General features: G+C 44.9%; 1 protein-coding gene and 1 pseudogene across 1 annotated transcript; one reads left to right on the forward strand and one right to left on the reverse strand.

Moving 5' to 3' along the window:
- Positions 1-1913: 1913 nt before the first annotated feature.
- On the reverse strand, positions 1914-17527 carry LOC124032332 (SRSF protein kinase 3-like). Its single transcript, XM_046344650.1, has 13 exons — positions 17402-17527; positions 16272-16375; positions 11176-11279; positions 10987-11074; positions 10613-10700; positions 10257-10363; positions 9964-10123; positions 8610-8686; positions 8030-8137; positions 7336-7405; positions 7207-7225; positions 7099-7172; positions 1914-2098 (listed from the first exon to the last, which is right to left on the reverse strand). Exons 2-13 carry the CDS (start codon positions 16272-16274, stop codon positions 1914-1916), a joined length of 1083 nt encoding a protein of 360 aa, XP_046200606.1. The 5' UTR covers positions 16275-16375; positions 17402-17527.
- Positions 17528-18161: 634 nt separating this feature from the next.
- LOC124032467 lies at positions 18162-18218 on the forward strand (annotated as a pseudogene).
- Positions 18219-26899: the final 8681 nt, after the last annotated feature.

Here is a 26899-nt window from a genome sequence, read left to right on the forward strand (position 1 = left end):
TCTTTTTAAAACAACCTTCCACATATGTCCGGCAATGGTGCTGTATAGTTCCTTGGCTTTGGAACACTCTAAGCCCATTTAAGAAATGAGTTCCATGTTGGTAGTGTTCTAGGACCGTTCTCAAACTGGTTTAACATTGGGAATGTTCTCAAATAGTTTAGCTCTTCCTTTTCTTCACCTCCCTCCTACAGCACTTTTGTTTCTCTCCTCCTCCCAGGGTAGGAGAGGAGGATCTGGACCTCACACCATCCCTGGGGTTCACCCTCAGTCCTTCACCTCACCAGTTGTGTGCTGTGAGCAGGGTCTGAGATGAAAGTCTGGGTCCAATGTATATTACACACTAAACTCTCAACTTTAGACAAACATACTGCAGGAATATGCTGAAAAAATATTTTGTCACTGCCCATGGACATGAATGATATGAATATATACCTGGCTACCAACCTTTTAGGGATACCCTAGGTGGGGTCCTCAGTAAAATGTCAATGTCCGCAGGAAGTGTACGTTATGATTGAGAAACCAAACTTGGATGTTAGGATCCTATTATTAGACTGCAAGTGCCCTTATCCCCACTGAGGTCCATAGAAGTCATATCCTTACCCATCACTCCAAGAATTCAAGAATACCGTCCTAAGAACAGTCACATTTGTTAAATTGTCATCGAAATGAATAAAAAGTGTAAACTCTAATCTAGTGCCCTCTATACTGCCAGTTGTACAGTCAACACTTGACACTTTTTTACAGGACAACTGTATGACCTATAGCTCAGTGTTTTTCCACATGTCCTTCTGACCAAAGAAACTCAGACATCTCAATTTTGTTTTACCAATCTGGGGAAATTATGCAAATGTTTAATATTCTTTTACTTTTTAGTGCTGTCATTAATTTATTGAATGACAAATACTAAGTGCTAGTTAAGGAAAGGTAGACACATTGGCACTTTTTGAAAGCTTTTCTAAAGATATGAAAATAGGTAACTATGTAGATGTATATGCAGATGATTGTTTATGTATCAGTAGTGTCACTTGTCACTTCAATCAGGGACGGTCTGGGGTGGGGTGGCTGAAACAGTGTCAATCACATCCAAACATGGGAAACCAGGTGTTTGGTGTCGTTCCAGTTGTCTCATTCCGGTCATCACTATGAGCCACCCTAAACTCATCATTCTCATGTGAGATATATGTTAGCAGTTTAAATACTTACACACCCGTACAATGGGACAAGGAAATCTCTGCCTGCCAAACCCTCTCCTAACCCGGACGACGCTGGGCCAATTGTGCGCCACCTCAAGGGTCTCCCAGTCACGGCCAGCTGTGACACAGCCTGGGATCGAACCTGGGTCTGTAGTGACGCCTCAAGGAATGCAATGCAGTGCCTTAGACCACTGCACCACTCAGGATGCCACCACAAATTGATTTTAACAAACAATTGGTCCCCCCAAAAATGCGTCCCTCTGTTGAATTTCAGAATCCCGATGTGGCCCTCGACCCATAACGTTTGCCCACCCCTGAGTTAGAGGTTATGTTAGAAGACAGTATTAGGTATGGAAGATGAACCTCAGGGCTATGTCAGAGGGAACTTTTAATGGAAAAATAATAATAACTTTGAATTTACAAGCATATATATATGAAATATAAAAAATTCCCTTTATGTTCCCTTTATGTATTTGCAACAACCATTCCTACTACGATTACGTATCTCCTCTCCTAGTCTTAGCGACTGAGCACCATTCAGTTTGTTTCTGCAGGTACAGTAACGAATCAAATCAAATTTTATTTGCCGCATACACATGTGTAGCAGATGTTAATGCGAGTGTCGCAAAATGCTTGTAACACATGTATCTACTATCTACGTATCAATTTGGCGCAACGGGGGGGCTCACGGGAGGGCTATCAGGTCTCCAAGGCCAGGGCTCAGGAGCTAAGCCATGGGTGCAGGAGACACTGGGCAGAATTGGCCCTCCTCTTGGGCTGGAAGTCCAACATGCACAACAGGAAGTCAGAGAACAGAGAGGCCTCCTTCAGCAGGAAGTTGTATTTCGCCACTAGCACCTCATACAAACCCCAGGACCGCAGCACCCCGATACGATTCATTTCACCTGGGAGACCACGCAACAGGAGGGAGAAGAAAGAGAGATGGTAAAACAGAGAGGAGGGTGAGGAAAGAGAGAGGAGGTGAAACAGAGAGGAAGGAGAGGAAGGAGAGAGGAGGTGAAACAGAGAGGAATGAGAGGAAGGAGAGAGGAGGGAGAGGAAAGAGAGAGGAGGTGAAACAGAGAGGAAGGAGAGGAAGGAGAGAGGTGAAACAGAGAGGAAGGAGAGGAAGAAGAGAGGAGGGAGAGGAAAGAGAGGGGAGGTGAAACAGAGGAAGGAGAGGAAGGAGAGAGGAGGTGAAACAGAGAGGAATGAGAGGAAGGAGAGAGGAGGGAGAGGAAAGAGAGAGGAGGTGAAACAGAGAGGAAGGAGAGGAAGGAGAGAGGTGAAACAGAGAGGAAGGAGAGGAAGAAGAGAGGAGGGAGAGGAAAGAGAGGGGAGGTGAAACAGAGGAAGGAGAGGAAGGAGAGAGGAGGTGAAACAGAGAGGAAGGAGAGGAAGGAGAGAGGAGGTGAAACAGAGAGGAAGGAGAGGAAGGAGAGAGGAGGGAGAGGAAAGAGAGGGGAGGTGAAACAGAGGAAGGAGAAAGGAGGTGAAACAGAGAGGAAGGAGAGGAAGGAGAGAGGAGGGAGAGGAAAGAGAGGGGAGGTGAAACAGAGAGGAAGGAGAGTAATGAGAGAGGAGGTGAAACAGAGAAGAAGGAGAGGAATGAGAGAGGAGGGAGAGGAAAGAGAGAGGAGGTGAAACAGAGAGGAAGGAGAGGAAGGAGAGAGGAGGGAGAGGATTGAGAGAGGAGGTGAAACAGAGAGGAAGGAGAGGAAGGAGAGAGGAGGGAGAGGAACGAGAGGGGAGGTGAAACAGAGAGGAAGGAGAGAGGAGGGTGAGGAAAGAGACAGGAGGTGAAACAGAGAGGAAGGAGAGGAATGAGAGAGGAGGGAGAGGAAAGAGAGGGGAGGTGAAACCGAGAGGAAGGAGAGGAATGAGAGAGGAAGGAGAGGAAAGAGAGAGGAGGTGAACCCTTTTTGGTTCAATGTAAAACTCTTTCCACAAGGGATCTACCTGAAATCGGAAAGGGTTCTCCTATGGGACAGCCAGAAGAGGAAAGAGAGAGGGTGAAACAGAGAGGAGGGTGGGGAAACAGAGGGAGGAGAGGAAAGAGAGATTGTGAAACAGAGGATGGAGAAGAAAGAGATGAGGGAGAGGAAAGAGAGAGGAGGGAGATGAAAGAAAGAGGAGGTGAAACAGAGAGGAGGAGAGGAAAGAGAGAGGTGGTAAAACAAAGAGTTGGGAGATGAAAAGAGGGAGAGGACAGAGAGAAGACGTGAAACAGAGAGGAGGGAGAGGAAAGTGAGAGGAGGGAGAGGAAGAGAGAAGAGGTGAAACAGAGAGGAGGGACAGGAAAGAGGAGGGAAAGGAGAGAGGAGGGAGAGGAAAGAGAGGGAGAGGAAAGAGAGGGGGAGGGAGAGGAAAGTGAGAGGAGGGAGAGGAAGGAGAGAGGGTGAAACAGAGGGAGGAGAGGAAAGAGAGGAGGGAGAGGAACAGAGGGAGGAGGGGAAGGAGAGAGGGTGTGAAACAGAGACGAGGTAGAGGAAAGAGAGAGGAGGGAGAGGAAAGAGAGGAGGGAGGGAAAGAGAGAGGGAAGAGGAAAGAGAGAGGAGGGAGAGGAAAGAGAGGGAGGAGAGGAAAGAGAGGAGGTGAGAAAAGAGGGAGGAGGGAGAGGAAAGAGAGGGAGGAGGAGGAAAGAGGAGGGAGTGAAACAGAGGGAAGGGGAGGAGGTAGAGGTGAAACAGAGGGAGGGAGGGGAAAGAGAGAGGAGGGAGAGGAAAGAGGGAGGAGGGGAAAGAGAGAGAGGAGGGAAACAGAGAGGGAGGGAGGGGAAAGAGAGAGGAGGGAGAGGAAAGAGAGAGGAGGGAGAGGAAAGAGAGGAGGGAGTGGAAAGAGAGAGGAAGGGGAGGAGGTAGAGGAAAGAGAGAGGAGGGAGAGGAAAGAGAGAGGAGGGAGAGGAAAGAGAGAGGAGGGAGAGGAAAGAGAGGAAGGAGAGGAAAGAGGAGGGAGTGGAAAGAGAGGGGAAGGGGAGGAGGTAGAGGAAAGAGAGAGGAGGTAGAGGACAGAGAGAGGAAGGGGAGGAGGTAGAGGAAAGAGAGAGGAGGTAGAGGACAGAGAGAGGAAGGGGAGGAGGTAGAGGAAAGAGAGAGGAGGGAGAGGAAAGAGAGAGGAGGTAGAGGAAAGAGAGAGGAGGGAGAGGAAAGAGAGAGGAGGGAGAGGAAAGAGAGAGGAAAGAGAGGAGGGAGAGGAAGGAGAGTTGAGGTGAAACAGAGGGAGGAGGGGAAAGAGAGTAGAGGTGAAACAGAGGGAGGAGGGGAAAGAGAGTAGAGGTGAAACAGAGGGAGGGAGAGGAAGGAGAGTAGAGGTGAAACAGAGGGAGGAGGGGAAAGAGAGTAGAGGTGAAACAGAGGGAGGAGGGAAAGAGAGTAGAGGTGAAACAGAGGGAGGAGGGGAAAGAGAGAGGTGAAACAGAGAGGAGGGAGAGGAAGGAGAGTAGAGGTGAAACAGAGGGAGGAGGGGAAAGAGAGTAGAGGTGAAACAGAGGGAGGAGGGGAAAGAGAGTAGAGATGAAACAGAGGGAGGAGGGGAAAGAGAGTAGAGGTGAAACAGAGGGAGGAGGGGAAAGAGAGTAGAGGTGAAACAGAGGGAGGAGGGAAAGAGAGTAGAGGTGAAACAGAGGGAGGAGGGGAAAGAGAGTAGAGTGAAACAGAGGCAGGAGGGGAAAGAGAGTAGAGGTGAAACAGAGGGAGGAGGGGAAAGAGAGCTAGAGGTGAAACAGAGGGAGGAGGGGAAAGAGAGAGGTGAAACAGAGAGGAGGGAGAGGAAGGAGAGTAGAGGTGAAACAGAGGGAGGAGGGGAAAGAGAGAGGTGAAACAGAGAGGAGGGAGAGGAAGGAGAGTAGAGGTGAAACAGAGGGAGGAGGGGAAAGAGAGTAGAGGTGAAACAGAGGGAGGAGGGAAAGAGAGTTGAGGTGAAACAGAGAGGAGGGAGAGGAAGGAGAGTAGAGGTGAAACAGAGGGAGGAGGGGAAAGAGTGTAGAGGTGAAACAGAGGGAGGAGGGGAAAGAGAGTAGAGGTGAAACAGAGGGAGGAGGGGAAAGAGAGTAGAGGTGAAACAGAGAGGAGGGAGAGGAAGGAGAGTAGAGGTGAAACAGAGGGAGGAGGGGAAAGAGAGTAGAGGTGAAACAGAGGGAGGAGGGGAAAGAGAGTAGAGGTGAAACAGAGAGGAGGGGAAAGAGAGTAGAGGTGAAACAGAGAGGAGGGGAAAGAGAGTAGAGGTGAAACAGAGAGAGGAGGGGAAAGAGAGTAGAGGTGAAACAGAGGGAGGAGGGGAAAGAGAGTAGAGTTGAAACAGAGGGAGGAGGGGAAAGAGAGTAGAGGTGAAACAGAGGGAGGAGGGGAAAGAGAGTAGAGGTGAAACAGAGGGAGGAGGGGAAAGAGAGAGGTGAAACAGAGAGGAGGGAGAGGAAGGAGAGTAGAGGTGAAACAGAGAGGAGGTAGAGGAAGGAGAGTAGAGGTGAAACAGAGGGCGGAGAGGAAGGAGAGTAGAGGTGAAACAGAGGGAGGAGGGGAAAGAGAGTAGAGGTGAAACAGAGAGGAGGAGGGGAAAGAGAGTAGAGGTGAAACAGAGGGAGGAGGGGAAAGAGAGTAGAGGTGAAACAGAGGGAGGAGGGGAAAGAGAGTAGAGGTGAAACAGAGGGAGGAGGGGAAAGAGAGTAGAGGTGAAACAGAGGGAGGAGGGGAAAGAGAGAAAACAGAGGGAGGAGAAAGAGAGAGGTGAAACAGAGGGAGGAGGGGAAAGAGAGAGGTGAAACAGAGGGAGGAGGGGAAAGAGAGAGGTGAAACAGAGGGAGGAGGGGAAAGAGAGAGGTGAAACAGAGGGAGGAGGGGAAAGAGAGTAGAGGTGAAACAGAGAGGAGGGGAAAGAGAGTAGAGGTGAAACAGAGGGAGGAGGGGAAAGAGAGTAGAGGTGAAACAGAGGGAGGAGGGGAAAGAGAGTAGAGGTGAAACAGAGAGGAGGGGAAATAGAGTAGAGGTGAAACAGAGAGGAGGGAGAGGAAGGAGAGTAGAGGTGAAACAGAGGGAGGAGGGGAAAGAGAGTAGAGGTGAAACAGAGGGGAGGGGAAAGAGAGTAGAGGTGAAACAGAGAGGAGGGAGAGGAAGGAGAGTAGAGGTGAAACAGAGGGAGGAGGGGAAAGAGAGTAGAGGTGAAACAGAGAGAAGGGGAAAGAGAGTAGAGGTGAAACAGAGAGGAGGGAGAGGAAGGAGAGTAGAGGTGAAACAGAGGAGGAGGGGAAAGAGAGTAGAGGTGAAACAGAGGGAGGAGGGGAAAGAGAGTAGAGGTGAAACAGAGGGAGGAGGGGAAAGAGAGAGGTGAATAGAGGGAGGAGGGGAAAGAGAGTAGAGGTGAAACAGAGGGAGGAAGGGAAAGAGAGTAGAGGTGAAACAGAGGGAGGAGGGGAAAGAGAGTAGAGGTGAAACAGAGGGAGGAGGGGAAAGAGAGTAGAGGTGAAACAGAGGGAGGAGGGGAAAGAGAGTAGAGGTGAAACAGAGGGAGGAGGGGAAAGAGAGAGGTGAATAGAGGGAGGAGGGGAAAGAGAGTAGAGGTGAAACAGAGGGAGGAGGGGAAAGAGAGTAGAGGTGAAACAGAGGGAGGAGGGGAAAGAGAGTAGAGGTGAAACAGAGGGAGGAGGGGAAAGAGAGTAGAGGTGAAACAGAGGGAGGAGGGGAAAGAGAGTAGAGGTGAAACAGAGGGAGGAGGGGAAAGAGAGTAGAGGTGAAACAGAGGGAGGAGGGGAAAGAGAGTAGAGGTGAATAGAAGGAAGCTTTTTGACTTGGAGAGAAAAAGTATTTGATGTAGTTTTTTCTTAAATTAAACACAATAATTTGTCACATCAAACAGTCCTTTCTCTAAGTTTCTGAATAATTTGACTGTTTTCAATGCAATGTCCTTCACTCACCTCTGCGATTGAAGTACTCCACTGAATATTTCCCAGACAAGGCTACTGCTGCTGGGATTTTGCCAAGGAGTTCATTTTCCTCCCCTGTCTCTGCTGCAAAGCCACTCAATTATATGAGCGATGTGGTCTGGAGGGAAGAGAACCAAAATCCCACTGGATAAAACAACTAAGCAAAAGTCACAAAGTGGACACAATGTTATCTCCATCGAGTCCTGTGTCAATATTTACCACGCCTACCTTCCTCTAAGGAAAAGGTCTTCCCAGCTTTGGGCTCAAACAATGAATCTCCAGTGACCAACTCAAACGCCTAGAATAAAAAGCAGAGAAGTTGAATGGCCAGGAACTATTCTGCAGTGGCACCTACTTAGCTTAGGGGGGGGGGGGGACTGGAAGACTAACCTAACAGCAGAAGTTAAATGATCCAAGTGAATCAGAGGCACCGGAGAGATCATGGTTGTACTTCAGTGAAGCTGCAAGCATATGCAGACACAAGTGTTGTTGGTGATGGTGGTTGTATGGTGGTTTTATGGTGGTTGTATGGTGGCTGTATGGTGGTTGTATGGTGGTTGTATAGTGGTTGTATAGTGGTTGTATAGTGGTTGTATGGTGGTTGTATGGTGGTTGTATAGTGGTTGTATGGTGGTTGTATAGTGGTTGTATGGTGGTTGTATAGTGGTTTTATGGGGTTTTTATGGTGGTTGTATGGTGGTTGTATGGTGGTTGTATGGTGGTTGTATGGTGGTTGTATAGTGGTTGTATGGTGGTTGTATAGTGGTTGTACGGTGGTTGTATAGTTGTTGTATGGTGGTTGTATAGTTGTCGTATGGTGGTTGTATGGTGGTTGTATAGTGGTTGTATGGTGGTTGTACGGTGGTTGTATAGTTGTTGTATGGTGGTTGTATGGTGGTTGAGTGGACGTTGACTCTCTCACCAAGCAGGCTACACTCCAGATGTCTGCTGGTGGGCCGTAGTCAGAGCCCAGTAGAACCTCTAGTGAGCGGTACTGACAGGTCTGGATGTCCTCACAGAAATGTTTGTACTGGAATGTCACACAGAGCAAAGGCACAGAGTAAAATACGGTTCTGATCCCAGCGCAGTATTCCACAATAGTCCCTCTTATTTTGCAATCACTCCAGTGTTAATCTGCAAAATTGTAATTATCCGCCTACCTCCTCATGCCTTTTGCACACAATGTATATAGACTCTTTTTTTCTTTCTACTGTGTTATTGACTTGTTAATTGTTTACTCCGTGTGTAACTCTGTGTTGTTGTCTGTTCACACTGCTATACTTTATCTTGGCCAGGTCGCAGTTGTAAATGAGAACTTGTTCTCAACTAGCCTACCTGGTTAAATAAAGGTGAAATAAATAAAGAAAAAAAGAATAAAAAACCAACTACTGATCAATGTAAAATACGGCAAACTTTAAAAAAACAACGTATTTGTGATAAATGCATGGGGCCCCTCAATTTTATGCACCTCCGCTATTTCTGACTGACTGATCAATACCCACCACCCAACAGGAGCTTCCCAGGTCAGCAATCTTTACTGTGACCTCCTCCAGACTGTTGGGAGTCACCAGGTCCTTCTCTGGATAGACAGTAAGAGATGAACAACAAACAGTAGAGGGTTATGATCTGATTGAAACACTTCAACAGCATACTGGACACAGTCAATCTGAAGTGACAAACAGGCAGAATAGACATTACATCTACATCTAAAGGTGACAAAGAAACAGAATACTAGCCTTCAGTAAAGTGTCATGTGCAGTAAACAGATCTATCATCTGGTGCGCTCAGTGATGACATCACAGAGTTCTAGAAAATCTGTTGCTGTACAGTCACATGACTACAGAGTTCTAGAATATCTGTAGCTGAATAAAGAGGTCTAGAATATCTGTAGCTGAACAGTTATATGACCTTACAGAGGTCTAGAATTATCTGAGGTCTAGAATATCTGAAACAGTTATATGACCTTACAGAGGTCTAGAATATCTGTAGCTGAACAGTCATGACCTTACAGAGGTCTAGAATATCTGTAGCTGAACAGTTATATGACCTTACAGAGGTCTAGAATATCTGTAGCTGAACAGTTATATGACCTTACAGAGGTCTAGAATATCTGTAGCTGAACAGTCATGACCTTTCAGAGTTCTAGAATATCTGTAGCTGAACAGTTATATAACCTTACAGAGTTCTAGAATATCTGTAGCTGAACAGTCATGACTATACAGAGTTCTAGAGTAACTGTAGATGAACAGTCACATGACCTTACAGACTTCTAGAACACCTGTAGCTTAACAGTCAACTGACATTACATAGTTCCAGAATATCTGTAGCTGAACAGTTATATGACCTTACAGAGGTCTAGAATATCTGTAGCTGAACAGTCATGACCTTACAGAGGTCTAGAATATCTGTAGCTGAACAGTTATATGACCTTACAAAGGTCTAGAATATCTGTAGCTGAACAGTTATATGACCTTACAGAGTTCTAGAATATCTGTAGCTGAACAGTACTCAATCATATGACCTTACAGAATTCTAGAAAATCTGAAGCAAAACAGTCATATGACCTTACAGAGTTCTGGATCATCTGTAGCAAAACAGTCATTTGACCTTACAGAGCCGCTTATATTTAATAAAGTCACCTTGTACGATGGGGATTTACATGGTAGCGAAATGTCACGTCAGGGTAAACCTACTCGAATCACAGCCCTTAATTTAAGTGTTTATAAAATCTCCCATGGGAAAAATGAATGGTGGAAAAACAATTGGAACCATTTCCCTGTTTGACCGCTAGGTTTGATGGGTATTATGACACCTCCAATGTGGGGTTCTATTATGTAGATGAACAGTGAACACTACCTGCTCTACTCATTGACTTCCCAGGGAATGGAAGACATGCACTGCCCCCTGCTGTCTGTTTTGGGTTCTGCTCCTCCAAACAAAGCAGTATATTTTCAGGCTTGATGTCTGTGTGGATGATTTTACATTGAGTGTGCAGGTAGTCCAACGCCTGAAGAACCTACAGGGAGAGGGTGATGGCACTGTTAACACAAAACAGCTCCTGCATCAAACTAAAGACGCATCCAGACAGTGTGGTGATTTCGATAATGCCGTTTCTACTCATCTTCTATGAACTCTTGTCACTCTCTGACCTGAGCAATGACCTGTTTGACCCAAGAAAGCGATAGTCCTGGGTTCCCAAAACAGACCTGCCAACAGCAGAGGTCTGGTCCTAACAGCTCCAGCACTAAGCATACATCTACACACAGGAGGTCAAGGAACCAAACACATATGAACTCTGAACTTTGACTCCTCATTGTGAGACTGTCAGTTTTTGCTACAGGTGTGTGTGTGTGTGTGTGTGTGTGTGTGTGTGTGTGTGTGTGTGTGTGTGTGTGTGTGTGTGTGTGTGTGTGTGTGTGTGTGTGTGTGTGTGTGTGTGTGTGTGTGTGTGTGTGTGTGCGTGTGTGCGTGTGTGATGATGACTGTGCAGTCTAAGGAAGGATACGGACTCCGTTGACCCCAGCTATCTTAAACTCGTCCAGCAGTTGGACTATTCTCCGGCTGTGTGGGTGACGAGCCGTGGGACCACTGGCCTGAGGGGGGAGAGGGGGGGGGACTTCAGAGTCCAGACTATACTGACAAGAACTTGTTTAAATAGAAAGCTAAAGATGGGTCTGTATGAGACAAGGGAGAAAAATAATGAACCTTGAAAACATGGGATGGCTGTGAATAAGTCTGTCAGAGAAAGATAAATAACATGAGGTGGACTAAGAGTAAAAATAGTTACTACTGTTTGTCCTTAGGAGTTGAGGACGAGAAAGAGATTTAGGAAGCAATAAATAACCTAAGGTGAGAAATCAGAGAGAAGAAGAGACTCACACAACGTAGCAGAGTCAGTTCATCTTGCCCAGCCTGTGTGAATCCTTCTCCACTCTTCAAAACCTTCACGGCCACTCGCCTGCCCAACCTGTACACATAGAGTTGACTTTTAATCACACTGCAGCTTTCACTGTATGCCAAGAAGGGGAGATTTGAGTATATGCTGACACTGCAACATAGTGAATGTACCTGAGGTCCAAGCAGAGCCAAACAGTGACGCAGTATCCCCAGCCCAACTTAGACCTGGTATCTCCTGTTGAAGGTGTCTCCAATGTGAACAGGGTGGTACCCCCCCTATTGAAACATGCAGGATGAGAACAATAGATGTTACACCTCAAACCGCTGTATTTCCTGTCTGGTAACAGACTATGTCTATGCTGGAATGGAATGAATAGGACTTTTTTTATTTATTTTTATTTATTTCACCTTTATTTAACCAGGTAGGCTAGTTGAGAACAAGTTCTCATTTGCAACTGCGACCTGGCCAAGATAAATCATAGCAGTGTGAACAGACAACACAGAGTTACACATGGAGTAAACAATTAACAAGTCAATAACACAGTAGAAAAAAAATATATATAAAAAAGAGGAGTCTATATACAATGTGTGCAAAAGGCATGAGGAGGTAGGCAAATAATTACAGTATTGCAGATTAACACTGGAGTGATAAATGATCAGATGATCATGTACAGGTAGAGATATTGCTGTGCAAAAGAGCAGAAAAGTAAATAAATAAAAACTGTGGGGATGAGGTAGGTGAAAATGGGTGGGCTATTTTCCAATAGATTATGTACAGCTGCAGCGATCGGTTAGCTGCTCAGATAGCTGACGTTTGAAGTTGGTGAGGGAGATAAAAGTCTCCAACTTCAGCGATTTTTGCAATTCGTTCCAGTCACAGGCAGCAGAGTACTGGAACGAAAGGCGGCCGAATGAGGTGTTGGCTTTAGGGATGATCAGTGAGATACACCTGCTGGAGCGCGTGCTACAGATGGGTGTTGCCATCGTGACCAGTGAACTGAGATAAGGCGGAGCTTTACCTAGCATGGCCTTGTAGATGACCTGGAGCTAGTGGGTCTGGCGACGAATATGTAGCGAGGGCCAGCCGACTAGAGCATACAAGTCGCAGTGGTGGGTAGTATGACTTAAATGTAAATGTAAATGTAGTATAAGGTGCTTTAGTGACAAAACGGATGGCACTGTGATAAACTGCATCCAATTTGCTGAGTAGAGTGTTGGAAGCAATTTTGTAGATGACATCGCCGAAGTCGAGGATCGGTAGGATAGTCAGTTTTACTAGGGTAAGCTTGGCAGCGTGAGTGAAGGAGGCTTTGTTGCAGAATAGAAAGCCGACTCTTGATTTGATTTTCGATTGGAGATGTTTGATATGGGTCTGGAAGGAGAGTTTGCAGTCTAGCCAGACACCTAGGTACTTAAAGGTGTCCACATATTCAAGGTCAGAACCATCCATTGTGGTGATGCTAGTCGGGCATGCGGGTGCAGGCAGCGATCGGTTGAAAAGCATGCATTTGGTTTTACTAGCGTTTAAGAGCAGTTGGAGGCCACGGAAGGAGTGTTGTATGGCATTGAAGCTCGTTTGGAGGTTAGATAGCACAGTGTCCAATGACGGGCCGAAAGTATATAGAATGGTGTCGTCTGCGTAGAGGTGGATCAGGGAATCGCCCGCAGCAAGAGCAACATCATTGATATATACAGAGAAAAGAGTCGGACCGAGAATTGAACCCTGTCGCACCCCAATAGAGACTGCCAGAGGACCGGACAGCATGCCCTCCGATTTGACACACTGAACTCTGTCTGCAAAGTAATTGGTGAACCAGGCAAGGCAGTCATCCGAAAAACCGAGGCTACTGAGTCTGCCGATAAGAATATGTTGATTGACAGAGTCGAAAGCCTTGGCAAGGTCGATGAAGACGGCTGCACAGTACTGTCTTTTATCGATGTCGGTTATGATGTTGTTTAGTACCTTGAGTGTGGCTGAGGTGCACCCGTGACCGGCTCGGAAACCAGATTGCATAGCGGAGAAGGTATGGTGGGATTCGAGATGGTCAGTGACCTGTTTGTTGACTTGGCTTTCGAAGACCTTAGATAGGCAGGGCAGAATGGATATAGGTCTGTAACAGTTTGGGTCCAGGGTGTCTCCCCCTTTGGGTCCAGGGTGTCTCCCCTTTTGAAGAGGGGGATGACTGTGGCAGCTTTCCAATCCTTGGGGATCTCAGATGATATGAAAGAGAGGTTGAACAGGCTGGTAATAGGGGTTGCGACGGCGGATAGTTTCAGAAATAGAGGGTCCAGATTGTCAAGCCCAGCTGATTTATACGGGTCCAGGTTTTGCAGCTCTTTCAGAACATCTGCTATCTGGATTTGGGTAAAGGAGAACCTGGAGAGGCTTGGGCGAGGAGCTGCGGGGGGGGCGGAGCTGTTGGCCGAGGTAGGAGTAGCCAGGCGGAAGGCATGGCCAGCCGTTGAGAAATGCTTGTTGAAGTTTTCGATAATCATGGATTTGTCGGTGGTGACCGTGTTCCCTAGCCTCAGTGCAGTGGGCAGCTGGGAGGAGGTGCTCTTGTTCTCCATGGACTTCACAGTGTCCCAGAACTTTTTGGAGTTGGCGCTACAGGATGCAAACTTCTGCCTGAAGAAGCTGGCCTTAGCTTTCCTGACTGACTGCGTGTATTGGTTCCTGATTTCCCTGAACAGTTGCATATCGCGGGGACTGTTCGATGCTATTGCAGTCCGCCACAGGATGTTTGTGTGCTGGTCGAGGGCAGTCAGGTCTGGAGTGAACCAAGGGCTGTATCTGTTCTTAGTTCTGCATTTTTTGAATGGAGCATGCTTATCTAAAATGGTGAGGAAGTTACTCTTAAAGAATGACCATCCTCAACTGACGGGATGAGGTCAATGTCCTTCCAGGATACCCGGGCCAGGTCGATTAGAAATACCCGCTCACAGAAGTGTTTTAGGGAGCGTTTGGCAGTGATGAGGGGTGGTCGTTTGACTGCGGCACCGTAGCGGATACAGGCAATGAGGCAGTGGTCGCTGAGATCCTGGTTGAAGACAGCGGAGGTGTATTTGGAGGGCCAGTTGGTCAGGATGACGTCTATGAGGGTGCCCTTGCTTACAGAGTTAGGGTTGTACCTGGTGGGTTCCGTGATGATTTGTGTGAGATTGAGGGCATCTAGCTTAGATTGTAGGACTGCCGGGGTGTTAAGCATATCCCAGTTTAGGTCACCTAACAGAACAAACTCTGAAGCTAGATGGGGGGCAATTAATTCACAAATGGTGTCCAGGGCACAGCTGGGAGCTGAGGGGGTCGGTAGCAGGCGGCAACAGTGAGAGACTTATTTCTGGAGAGAGTCATTTTCAGAATTAGTAGTTCGAACTGTTTGGGTATGGACCTGGAAGGTATGACATTACTTTGCAGGCTATCTCTGCAGTAGACTGCAACTCCTACCCCTTTGGCAGTTCTATCTTGACGGAAGATGTTATAGTTGGGTATGGAAATCTCTGAATTTTTGGTGGCCTTCCTGAGCCAGGATTCAGAAACGGAAAGGACATCAGGGTTAGCAGAGTGTGCTAAAGCAATGAGTAAAACAAACTTAGGGAGGAGGCTTCTGATGTTGATATGCATGGAACCAAGGCTTTTTCGATCACAGAAGTCAACAAATGAGGGTGCCTGGGGACATGCAGGGCCTGGGTTTACCTCCACATCACCCGCGGAACAGAGAAGGAGTAGTATGAGGGTGCGGCTAAAGGCTATCAAAACTGGTCGCCGAGAGCGTTGGGACAGAAAGACATGTAAGGAGAAAGACAGAGTTAGTAGAGCGGTAGGTAGGTAGGTAGCCTAGCTCATGGGATATGGGGCAGTATTTTCACGTGCCCAAAGTAAACTGCCTGTTACTCAGGCCCAGAAGCTATGATATGCATATACTTGGATTTAGATAGAAAACACTCTAAAGTTTATAAAACTGTTAAAATTATGTCTGTGAGTATAACACAGCTGATATGGCAGGCGAAACGCCGAGGACAAACCATAAAATAAAAAAATGTGACATTATTTTCAATGGCTAGTACTATAATTATAATTATTATAATTATAATTAATTATATATAATTAATTATAATTAATTATATAATTATAATTATATAATTAACTTTATTATAATTATAAGTCCTCCCAAATTTCAGTTCCTAGGGCTTCCACTAGATGTCAACAGTCTTTAGAAAGCGTTTCAGGCTGATTTTCAGAAGGTGACTCCCATTTTGGCTGTAGTGTTTCCAAGCGCTTGGAAGAAAGCATATTCTTTCTCATTTATCTCCGGTAATGAACATACTATTCTCCGTCTTAAATTTTATTTGAGTAAATTTTATTTGCGTATTGGGATACCTAAGGTTTGATTATAAACGTTGTTTGACTTTTTTGGAAAAGTTTATTAGTAACGTTTGGGATACATTTTGTATGCATTTTGACTGAGTGGATCTGAATGTGTTATTGACTGAAGCGTGCCAGCTAAACTGAGTTTTTATTGATATAAATAAAGACATTATCCAACAAAAGCACCATTTGTGATGTAACTGGGACCTTTTGGAGTGCCAACAGAAGAAGATCATCAAAGGTAAGGCATTTTTTTATATCACTATTTCTGACTTTCGTGTCGCACATGCCTGGTTGAAATATGTTTTTCATGTGTTGGTATGCGGGGCTCTGTCCTCAGATAATTGCATGGTATTCTTTCGCCGTAAAGTCTTTTTGAAATCTGATATGGCGGCTGGATTAACAACAAGTTCAGCTTTATTTTGATCTATTACACTTGCGATTTTATGAAAGATAAATATTTATAGTAATTTAATTTGAATATGGCACTCTGCAATTTCACTGGATGTTGTCGAGGTAGCGGCACGCCTTTCCCAAACAGGTTTTAAGAGCTTTGGGCCAGTAGCAGAGTTAGTATAGCGGTAGGTAGGTAGCCTAGCTCTTAAGAGCTTTGGTCCAGTAGCAGAGTTAGTATAGCGGTAGGTAGGTAGCCTAGCACTTAAGAGCTTTGGGCCAGTAACAGAGTTAGTATGGCGGTCGGTAGGGCAGCAGGTAGCCTATCTCATAAGAGCATTGGGCCAGTAAACGAAAGATAGCTGGTTTGAATCCCTGAGCCGACTAGGTGACAAATCTGTCTATGCCCTTGAGAATAGCACTTAACCCTAATTGCCCCTGTAAGTCCCTCTGGATAAGAGCATCTGCTATATGACCAAAATGTAAATGTACAGCCATAACGGACCATGGCAGTATTCTCTGGGGTCCTCTCTGTCCAGTGACTCCTCTTGCTCCATCTGTTCCAAACGACTCAGCTTATCAAGTCCATTCGATGTCCCAGGTTTATTGCTGTAACACACACATGCCAATAAATCAAATCAAATCAAATGTATTTATATAGCCCTTCGTACATCAGCTGATATCTCAACGTGCTGTACAGAAACCCAGCCTAAAACCCCAAACAGCAAGCAATGCAGGTGTAGAAGCACATACACATACTGTACAAACTTACTGTACACACAATACTGTACGCACAATACTGTACACATAATACTGTACACATAATACTGTACACACGCACTGTCAGCCTGTACATTTCTGACTTCAACGGTACAGAAATAAATATAGTGCCTGTAATGGTTTTCTGGTGAAAGAGAAGCGGACCAAAATGCAGCGTGGTTTCTTTGATTCGTGTTTAATAACAAAAAGATAAACACGAACACTACAAAACAATAAACGTGGAAAACCTAAACAGCCCTATCTGGTGCAAAACACAGAGACAGGAACAATCACCCACAAAACCCAACACAAAACAGGCTACCTAAATATGGTTCCCAATCAATGACAATGACTAACAAATGCCTCTGATTGAGAACCATATCAGGCCAAACATAGAAATAGACAAACCAGACACACAACATAGAATGCCCACCCAGCTCACGTCCTGACCAACACTAAAACAAGGAAAACACATACGAACGATGGTCAGAACGTGACAGTGCCCGATTTCGGCGATTGTCAGTTTAAGATTAACGCAAAAATATAATTTGGTTTCTTTTTACTGAGGCAGGCTCAACCACAGGGTTAAATCTCAATGCTGCATCAAAATCATAAAAAAATAGTATAATACAGGAGGTTTCTGTGACAAAACGTTATATACATGTGAGTATCAATCACAATCCAGAGTGGTGAATAGGTACCAGGCTCAATCCATTATGAGGACACTGCATCAGAGAGATGCACCTTTGAACAAATCATAATCTGTGTACAGAATGTCCCTCTACAATCTGTAGTCTATGGATCATAACAAGTGTAATCCAAATTGACTGTTATGAAAGGAGCATGTGTAAAGTGTTGAGAATAAATTATACTTACGGTTTCTGGGCTGCCTGTACAGAAGTCCGATCTGAGCACATGACTGAATAGGACAGTAGAACTCTGACTGACTGTGACCAGTTAGCTGTGTTTAGGTATGAGGAGCCGGCTTTGTCTAAACATGGAAATCCCCAATATCTCTCTCTCTCTCTCGTTCTCTCGTTCTCTCGGTCTGTCGATCTCTCTCTCTCTCTCTCTCTCTCTCTCTCTCTCTCTCTCTCTCTCTCTCTCTCTCTCTCTCTCTCTCTCTCTCTCTCTCTCTCTCTCTCTCTCTCTCTGAGGGCTTCTGTACAGCACTTTGAGATATCAGCTGATGTAAGAAGGACTTTATAAATACATTTGATTTGATTTGTAGTATATCTCTCCATACTCATATGGAAAAATACTATAGACTACTATAGAATACTACAGTACTTCCTATATAAGGCTGTAAACTGTAGTATACTGTAGAATACTACACTACACACTGTATTATCCCTAGATCATGTGCAGTATTTACTATAGATTATTGTAAATATTACAGTAATGTCCGCAAAAACATTACAGTCCACAAAACACTACACCTTTTTAACTATAGTAACTACTACAGTATTTAATTTGCATATACCCTGCCCATTTCCCTCCCCCATATAGCAATCTGTGCCACCAATGACTGAGAAACCTAAATGCCAAGTATAGACCATATTGTGTTTCTACAGGTTATAGAAAAGAGCTGAAGCTCTGAACTATCTGTTCAGAACCCAGTCTTACCTACAGGTTATAGAAAACGTGCTCTTTTAGTATTTCTCTAGTAGGTTTCTTGAAGGAGAAAGCCTCCATTGCTATGTCAAATATAACAAAACCAAAACACTACAGTAAATACTACAGTAATGTCTGCAAAAACACTACAGCAAATACAATGGTATTGTACAGTCTGCAAAACACTACAGTAAATATTACAGTATAGTACAATCCACAAAACACAACATGAATTTCTATAGTGTACTGTATATACACTACAGTTTTATTTTCCTAAAGTACTTATATGAGAGTTAACTGTAAACACTACAGTATACTACAGTAAACACTACAGTGAATACTACAGTAAAGTCTGCAAAAACACTACAGTGAATACTATAGTATTTATACCGTAGTATACTATAGTATTTTCTTCTTGTGGGAAGCTGTGAGAGGGTAGATGGGAGAGGATGTGACAGCTGTGTGGGGCTGCTTTGGAGTTGAATTGAAGTCCAACAGACTGTGATCTCACAGGCAAGCCAAGGTATATTAGCACAAGCACCAGCGTATTGCACAGGACACTGACAATTCCATGAACAGTTTATGCTTGTCAACCTGGGAAATTGGCTGTACACAACAGTAGATTTGTCCTGTAGTGCAGTCATCAAGATATGTATATAATGATACAGGCCCAATATAGCTAGCCTATCTCTGATTTGATGTAATTATGCACTGCAAAAGTAGATATAGTTCTACGATATATGGGCTATATAAAGACAAGTGAACTTGTGTCATAGAGGTCACTTGTGTGGCAGTTGTTGGATACGGTGGAAAGTCAAGTCAGTGGGAAGTGATAGGCTACACTTCTTAAACTTTCATCAGTATGTGTCTATACCAGCCGTGGAGTTGGAGAGAGATTAAAAATACCCCCAGTCTGTGTCCAGAGGACAGCAGGGTGTCTCAGGCTCGGCTCTGCTCTCTGTGGTTAATACACGGCTGTTAACACTCTGCTCTAACAAACCACCCGATGACACTTCAGAAACCACGAGGGGCACGCCGGTAAGCTGAGAGAGAGGTGATGGGGGCCACGGTTCCAGATTGGGGTCACTAGTTTGCACGACGGATGGACTTGACTCTGTTCAAATGGTCGCAGATGACATTACTGGGACATTTCTGTCTCCTTCTGCTGTATGCCAAGATCAGAACAGGGCAACAGGCTTAGGGTGAGATAAGCTTAAAAATACTGCAATAGGCCGAGCCAAGACATTATAAGCACAGGTGAGATATTTAATAGACGGAGGACTTCTTAAAAAAAGGTGCGGAGAGCAATGACTGACAACTGCATCCATGTACTCAAGACCAAATAAAAAAGGGTTGAACAAAAGGCATTGCCAATATAATCTCTGTGGTCAAAACATAGGCTATACTGCACATGTCCTTTCCCATACATACGTTTGGTACCCTCCTCTCCCACACACAGGTCTGGTACCCTCCTCTCCCACACACAGGTCTGGTACCCTCCTCTCCCACACACAGATCTGGTACCCTCCTCTCCCACACACAGGTCTGGTACCCTCCTCTCCCACACACAGGTCTGGTACCCTCCGCCTCCATACACACGTCTGGTACCCTCCTCTCCCACACACAGGTCTGGTACCCTCCTCTCCCACACATGTCTGGTACCCTCCTCTCCTATGTCTTGACCCGAAATACTGAAACCAAATGATTTAAATACCCTCTGTGTCAGGAAACCTGCGCTAGTGGAATATACTACCCCCAGGCAGGGTAGACTAGTGGTTAGAGCGTTGTTCAAACCCCCGAGCTGACAAGGTACAAAATCTGTCGTTCTGCCCCTGAACTGGCAGTTAACCCACTGTTCCTAGGCCGTCATTGAAAATAAGAATTTGTTCTTAACTGACTTGCCTAGTTAAATAAAGGTAAAATAAATAAAAAATAAACAGGTGGATTCAGGTAGGTAGGCCTATGTTATCCCCACGTTCCTTTAAACATTACCATGTTGTCACAAAACGACTCATTACCTGGATGTGTGCCTGAATGACAGCAGTCAGGGAAAACGACTCGATACACAGATGTGTGCCTGATAGATAACAGTTAAGGAAACGACTCAATACACAGATGTGTGCCTGATAGATAACAGTTAGGGAAACGACTCAATACATGGATGTGTGCCTGAATGATAACAGTCAGGGAAACGACTCAATACATGGATGTGTGCCTGAATGATAACAGTCAGGGAAACGACTCGATACACAGATGTGTGCCTGAGTGATAACAGTTAGGGAAACGACTCAATACACAGATGTGTGCCTGAATGATAACAGTTAGGGAAACGACTCTATACACAGATGTGTGCCTGAGTGATAACAGTCAGGGAAACGACTCAATACACAGATGTGTGCCTGAATGATAACAGTTACACAGATGTGTGCCTGAATGATAACAGTCACTCAATACACAGATGTGTGCCTGAATGATAACAGTCAGATGTGTGTCTGAATGATAACAGTCAGGGAAACGACTCAATACACAGATGTGTGCCTGAATGATAACAGTCAGGGAAACGACTCAATACACAGATGTGTGCCTGAATGATAACAGTCAGGGAAACGACTCAATACACAGATGTGTGCCTGAATGATAACAGTGACAAGGTGTTGAATGGACATCTTCGGCAGTTTGTGTTTTTGTGGTTGAGGTGGAGGACAGCTAGCTGGGAAGATGAGTGGGTTTCTCAGGCCTGTTGACAGTGTTTTGGAGCCTTCAGGGTTCCCAGGCAGTAGTTAAATATAATGTTATTGTTTCACGTGGCCCTTCAGCCAAGAGACATAGATGTCATTTTAAGTTGAGGAACGATCTTTTTAGCTCCACACAGAGTTGTTCAGTTGTTTGAGAGTTCGTCATATCATCTTGTTGCATTCTGTTACTAAGGGTGGATTTTCTTTAGGGTAAATATTATTGTTCTACTGTAAATACAATGAACCTCTGATGCAGTCTTTATAAAGACCAGCTACCACAGTTTTGGCCTTCATTTATGGCCAGCAGTGGCCCACATGAGTGAGTTACGGGTTAATCTTGGCACAGAATACAGCTGTTAAGCCTCAGTCAGTCATTAGCTGACTGCTGTTCCAATGTGTGGTAACACGAGGAGCAGCCCCACAGGACTCAGCTGCCTATGTTGACTGAGACCCAAGCGTGATGCGGAGTGTTTGAAAACTGGGTCAGAAGCATATCAAATATAGGTTGGATGTCATGGTATCACATAAATCTCTTTACTAGCCATGTTAAAAGATACAAATAAACAGAGATAAATGTGAACCCTGCAAACAATAATGAATCATTAAGACATTCCCTGGGACATCCCGAAATGTTTGCCTCCTAGTAGATACCCCTAGTATGCTAGTAGATACCCATGGACATGCTAGCGCTAGTTAGCATTGGCTGGCAAAAGGACCTCTAACTTCCTTCATACTGCCAAAATCCCGAAGTATCGCTTTAAAACCCCTACCTATTATGGTATGGGACACCTGGGTCCATCACGTGACAAACCTCCAGGGGACCATGATGCAATCTCCCAAGAACATTCAGGGTCCTTCAGGGGACCATGACACAACATTCCAAGAATGTCCTAAAAACTTCCTCGGGACAAACTTGGATCTAGACAAAACCTCCATGGGACCATGACACAACATCTGAAGAAAAGTCCTAAACATTTCCTTGGGACGTCACCGGAACTCATCGGGAACTAGACAAAACCTCCTTGTCAAAGATTGTCCTAAAAACATCCTAGGGGACGACCATGGGACATCCGAGGGACCTTTGTCCCCCAGAGAACGTTCCCTTGGGACCATCATGCAACGTCCTAGGGGCTAGTAAAATTAAAGTGCTGAGAACATCCTAAAAAGGTCCTGACATGGTCCTCAGTGACATCCTGGGAACATACAGGGAACAAGACAATGTTCCGACAGAGGACGTTCCCTTGGGACCAACAAGCAAAGTTCTTAGAGCATTCTCAGAACGTCAATGGGATAACCTGGAGTCAAAAACCTTAAGGTACCTAATGGGAACATCACCGAATGTCCTCAAGACATCCCCTGTTTGCTGGGAATCTCCCATGAAGATAGGAGAGGGATCCTCAATACTTAGCAGGAACCAAAATGTTCCCTGTAGACATTGAGATAGGCAGGCTACATACTGTAACTACAACTTAAAACGTACTTAAGGTGCGTATCTGGTAAAAAACGTTTCATATTTCAACTAATTTCTGCCTTTCTGCCTTTCTGTATGCCAATTGCAAAAGCAAAAACGAACACAGCTACTGTACTGTAACTGCATTAGAAATGCTAACTGAACTAAATCCAAAAACGCTACGGCAACCATAGAGAAAACAGAACGTCAAGGTTACTTGTCATACAGCTCAGCAGGGAGTTGAACACTCAGCAACAACAGGACAGGCCCCCTTGACCTTCACTTGTCCGACCCAGACCCACCAACCTTCCCCTCTATAACCCAGAATCTTCATTAGCACAACCTCACTTACTTGCATTCATTTGATGTGACCTTTCCACTTTTGAACACAATGAACCTGCTGGCCCTTGTTAGAGGGGAGCGAAGCACATGCCACTGAGGACATGCTGCCAAGGCTATCTGGTTTTCATGAGCTCCGCTTAGACCACCTCATTACAGCAGTCAGCAGACAGGCATACTGAAAGGCCATCTGGTATGGAATATGTCACAATACCTTGGCTTCAACAGCTGATTGACTGGCTGGAAGTATAGCACGACAAATAGAGCAATCAGAAAACAGAAAGCTATTGAAAAAACACATGAAGCCACAAACTTCACATTTTGAGAGAAGGGCAGAAGGAGTGTGCTGCCTTACCCTGTGGTTCCCTTCATCAAATATATCCACTCCGTGAGCAACTTTCCAAAACTTAGATTAAGCCAGCTCCTGGACTAATTAGCAGGCCCAATGGAAAATCTGTCAGATAAATTGGCCCTTGATGATGTGATGATGCTTCTTATGAACATTAGAGCCACTCTCATGACCGATTGAGTGAGTGACAGGTGGCCTTTGAAAATGGCGCTGGAGGAGATGGCCACCGTTTTACGGTCTCATAACCAATTGTGTTATTATGTGGGGGGTTTTCGTGATAGTTGGAAATTATTTTGTACATATTGTTTCTGCAACCGCATCTTACGGCTGAAAAGAGCTTTTAGATATCAGGACAGCGATCACTCACCTTGGATTAGACAAAGAGCAGCAAGCAGGACTCACACGGGGCAGACATCCCAATTATTCGCAAAAGGAAGCGACGCAGAGGAAGAAGAGCCGGATGACTCATCCGGACCCGCAGAAGGCACCTAGGAAAGCTGCCGTTACCGTCAATATTACTCGCCAACGTGCAATCATTGGACAATAAACTAGAAGAGGTACGATCACGAATATCCTACCAACGGGACATCAAAAACTGTAATATCCTATGTTTCACGGAATCGTGGCTGAATGATGACATGGATATTCAGCTAGCGGGATATCTGTGCATATTTGTAAACAACAGCTGGTGCACAAAATCTAAGGAAGTTTCTAGATTTTGCTAGCCTGAATTAGAGTATATGATGATAAATGGCAGGCCACACTACTTGTCTAGAGTGTTTTCGGCTATACTTATCGTGGCTGTTTATTTACCACCAAAGACAGATGCTGGCACTAAGACCGCAGTCAGATGTATAAGGAAATAAGTAAACAGGAAACCACTCACCCAGGAGTGGCGCTCCTAGTGGCCGGAGACTTTAATGCAGGGAAACTTAAATCAGCTCTACCAAATCTCTATCAACATATTAAATGTGCAACCAGAGGGAGAAAAATCTAGATCACCTGTACTCGACACACAGAGATGCGTACAGAGCTCTCCCTCGCCCTCCATTTGGTAAATCCGACCACAACTCTATCCTCCTGATTCCTGCTTACATGCAAAAATTAAAGCAGGAAGCACCAGTGACTCGGGTCTATAAAAAAGTGGTCAGATGAAGCAGATGCTAAACTACAGGACCGTTTTGCTATCACAGACTGGAACATGTTCCAGGATTCTTCCGATGACATTGAGGAATACACCACATCAGTCACTGGCTTTGTCATTAAGTGCATTGAGGACGTCGACCCACAGTGACTGTACGTACATACCCCAACCAGAAGCCAAGGATTACAGGCAAAGCGTCAATACAGGGCTAAGATTGAATCATACTACACCGGCTCCGACGCTTGTCGGATGTGGCAGGGCTTGCAAACTGTTACAGACTACAAAGGGAAGTACAGCCGCGAGCTGCCCAGTGACACGAGCCTACCAGACGAGCTAAATCACTTCTATGCTCGCTTCGAGGCAAGCAACACTGAGGCATGCATGAGAGCATCAGCTGTTCCGGATGACTGTGTGATCACGCTCTCCGTAGCTGACGTGAGTAAAACCTTTAAACAGGTCAACATTCACAAGGCTGCGGGGCCAGGTGGATTACCAGGACGTGTGCTCCGGGCATATGCTGACCAACTGGCAGGTGTGTCTTCACTGACATTTTCAACATGTCCCTGATTGAGTCTGTAATACCAACATGCTTAAAGTAGACAACCATATTCCCTGTGCCCAAGAACACAAAGGCCACGTCCGTAGCCATGAAGTGCTTTGAAAGACTGGTAATGGCTCACATCAACACCATTATCCCAGAAACCCTAGATCCACTACAATTTGCATACCGCCCAAACAGATCCACAGATGATGCAATCTAGATTGCACTCCACACTGCCCTTTCCCACCTGGACAAAAGGAACACCTATGTGAGAATGTTATTCATTGACCACAGCTCAGCGTTCAACACCATAGTACCCTCAAAGCTCATCACTAAGCTAAGGAACCTGGGACTACTCTTAATTTCAAATCTGACAGCTAGTCTTAGTGGGGACTGACAAATAACGAAAAGACATTACAGACAAAATACTTGATAATTTACATACATTTAAAAACATTAACATGTCGTGTGTGTGTTTGCATCTATCAGTTACACATACATGTCAGTACATACACACAAGTAAGTCACACGGGGAAGAGAGGTTGTGGCGTGAGATTTGCACACTCTTGTCATTCTCTCAACCAGCTTCATGAGGAATGCTTTTCCAACAGTCTTGAAGGAGTTCTCACATAAGCTGAGCACTTGTTGGCTGCTTTTCCTTCACTTTGCGGTCCTACTCATCTTGAACCATCTCAACTGGGTTGAGGCTGGGTGATTGTGTAGGCCAGGTCATCTGATGTAGTACTCCATCACTCTCCTTCTTGAGCAAATAGCCCTTAAACAGCCTGGAGGTTTTGGGACATTGTCCTGTTGAAAAAAAATATGATAGTCCCACTAAGTGCAAACCAGATGGGAGGACGTATCGCTGCTGTGGTAGCCATGCTGTTTAAGTGTGCCGTGAATTCTAAATAAATCACTGACAGTGTCACTAGTGTAACTATTTACACATGCTTTGTAGAAGCACTGTTGGCAGTGATTACAGCTGTGAGTATGTTTGGGTAAGTCTCTAAGAGCTTTACACACCTGGATTGTGCAACATTTGCCCATTATTCTTTTCAAAATTCTTCAAGTTCTGTCAAACTGTATGTAGATCATTGCTAGATAACCATTTTCAGGTCTTTCAAGCAGATAAGTCAAAACTGTAACTCACCCACTCAGGAACATTCACTGTCTTCAGTGTATATTTGGCCTTGTGTTTTAGGTTATTTTTCTGCTGAACGATGAATTCATCTCCCAATGTCTGGTGAAAGCAGACTGAACCAGGTTTTCCTCTAGGACTTTGTCGGTGCTCAGCTCCATTCTGGGTTTTTTTTTATCCTGAAAAACTTGTTAACCATTACACGCATACCCATAATATGATGCAGCTACCACCATGCTTTAAAATACAGAGTGGTACTCAGGAATGTATTGTTTTGGATTTGCATCAAACATACCACTTTGTATTAAGGACAAAAAGTTCATTGCTTTGCCACATTCTATACAGTATTACTTTTGTACCATGTTGCAAACAGGATACATGTTTTGGAATATTTTTATTCTTTACAGGCTTCCATCTTTTCACTCCGTCAATGAGATTAGTATTGTGGAGTACCTACAATGTTGTTGAAACATCCTCTGTTTTCTCCATCATAGCCATTATTTAAACTCTGTAACTATTTGCCTCATCGTAAAACCCTTGAGAAGTTTCCTTCCTCTCTGGCAACTGAGTAAGGAAGGACACTTGTATCTTTGTAGTGACTGGATGTATTGAAAGAACATCCAAAATGTAATGAATAACTTCACCAGGGTCAAAGGGATATTCAATGTCTATTTGTTTTTACCCATCTACCAATAGGTGCCCTTCTTTGTGAAAACCTCCCTGGTCTTTATGGTTGAATCGGTGTTTGAAATTCACTGCTTGATTGAGGGACCTTACAGATAATTGTATGTATGGGGTACAGAGATGAGATAGCCATACAAAAAAAACATTATAGTTGCACACAGAGTGACTTTTATAAGTAAATGTTTACTTCTGAACTTTCTTCTGAAAATGTAGGCTTGCCATAACAAAGGGGTTATCGACTAAGACATTAAGACATTAAGACATTTCAGCTTTCGAAAAACATAATTCCACTTTGACATTATGGAGTATTGTGTGTAGGCCAGTGACGAAAAGATTCAGGCTGTAACACAACAAAATGTGGAAAAAGTAACAACAAAACC

This window comes from Oncorhynchus gorbuscha, linkage group LG03 (genome assembly GCF_021184085.1).
Source record: "Oncorhynchus gorbuscha isolate QuinsamMale2020 ecotype Even-year linkage group LG03, OgorEven_v1.0, whole genome shotgun sequence".
Taxonomy (NCBI): Eukaryota; Metazoa; Chordata; class Actinopteri; order Salmoniformes; family Salmonidae; genus Oncorhynchus; species Oncorhynchus gorbuscha.

Bases quoted from the DNA above. Each gene is read 5' to 3' on its own strand.
- LOC124032332 (XM_046344650.1), bottom strand. The intron at 10,364-10,612 runs GTATCCTTCCTT...TCCTGTGTGTAG, and splicing joins AGCTGGGGTCAACGGAGTCC to ATGTATGCTTAGTGCTGGAG. The intron at 10,124-10,256 runs GTCAGAGAGTGA...CTCTCCCTGTAG, and splicing joins TCAAACAGGTCATTGCTCAG to GTTCTTCAGGCGTTGGACTA.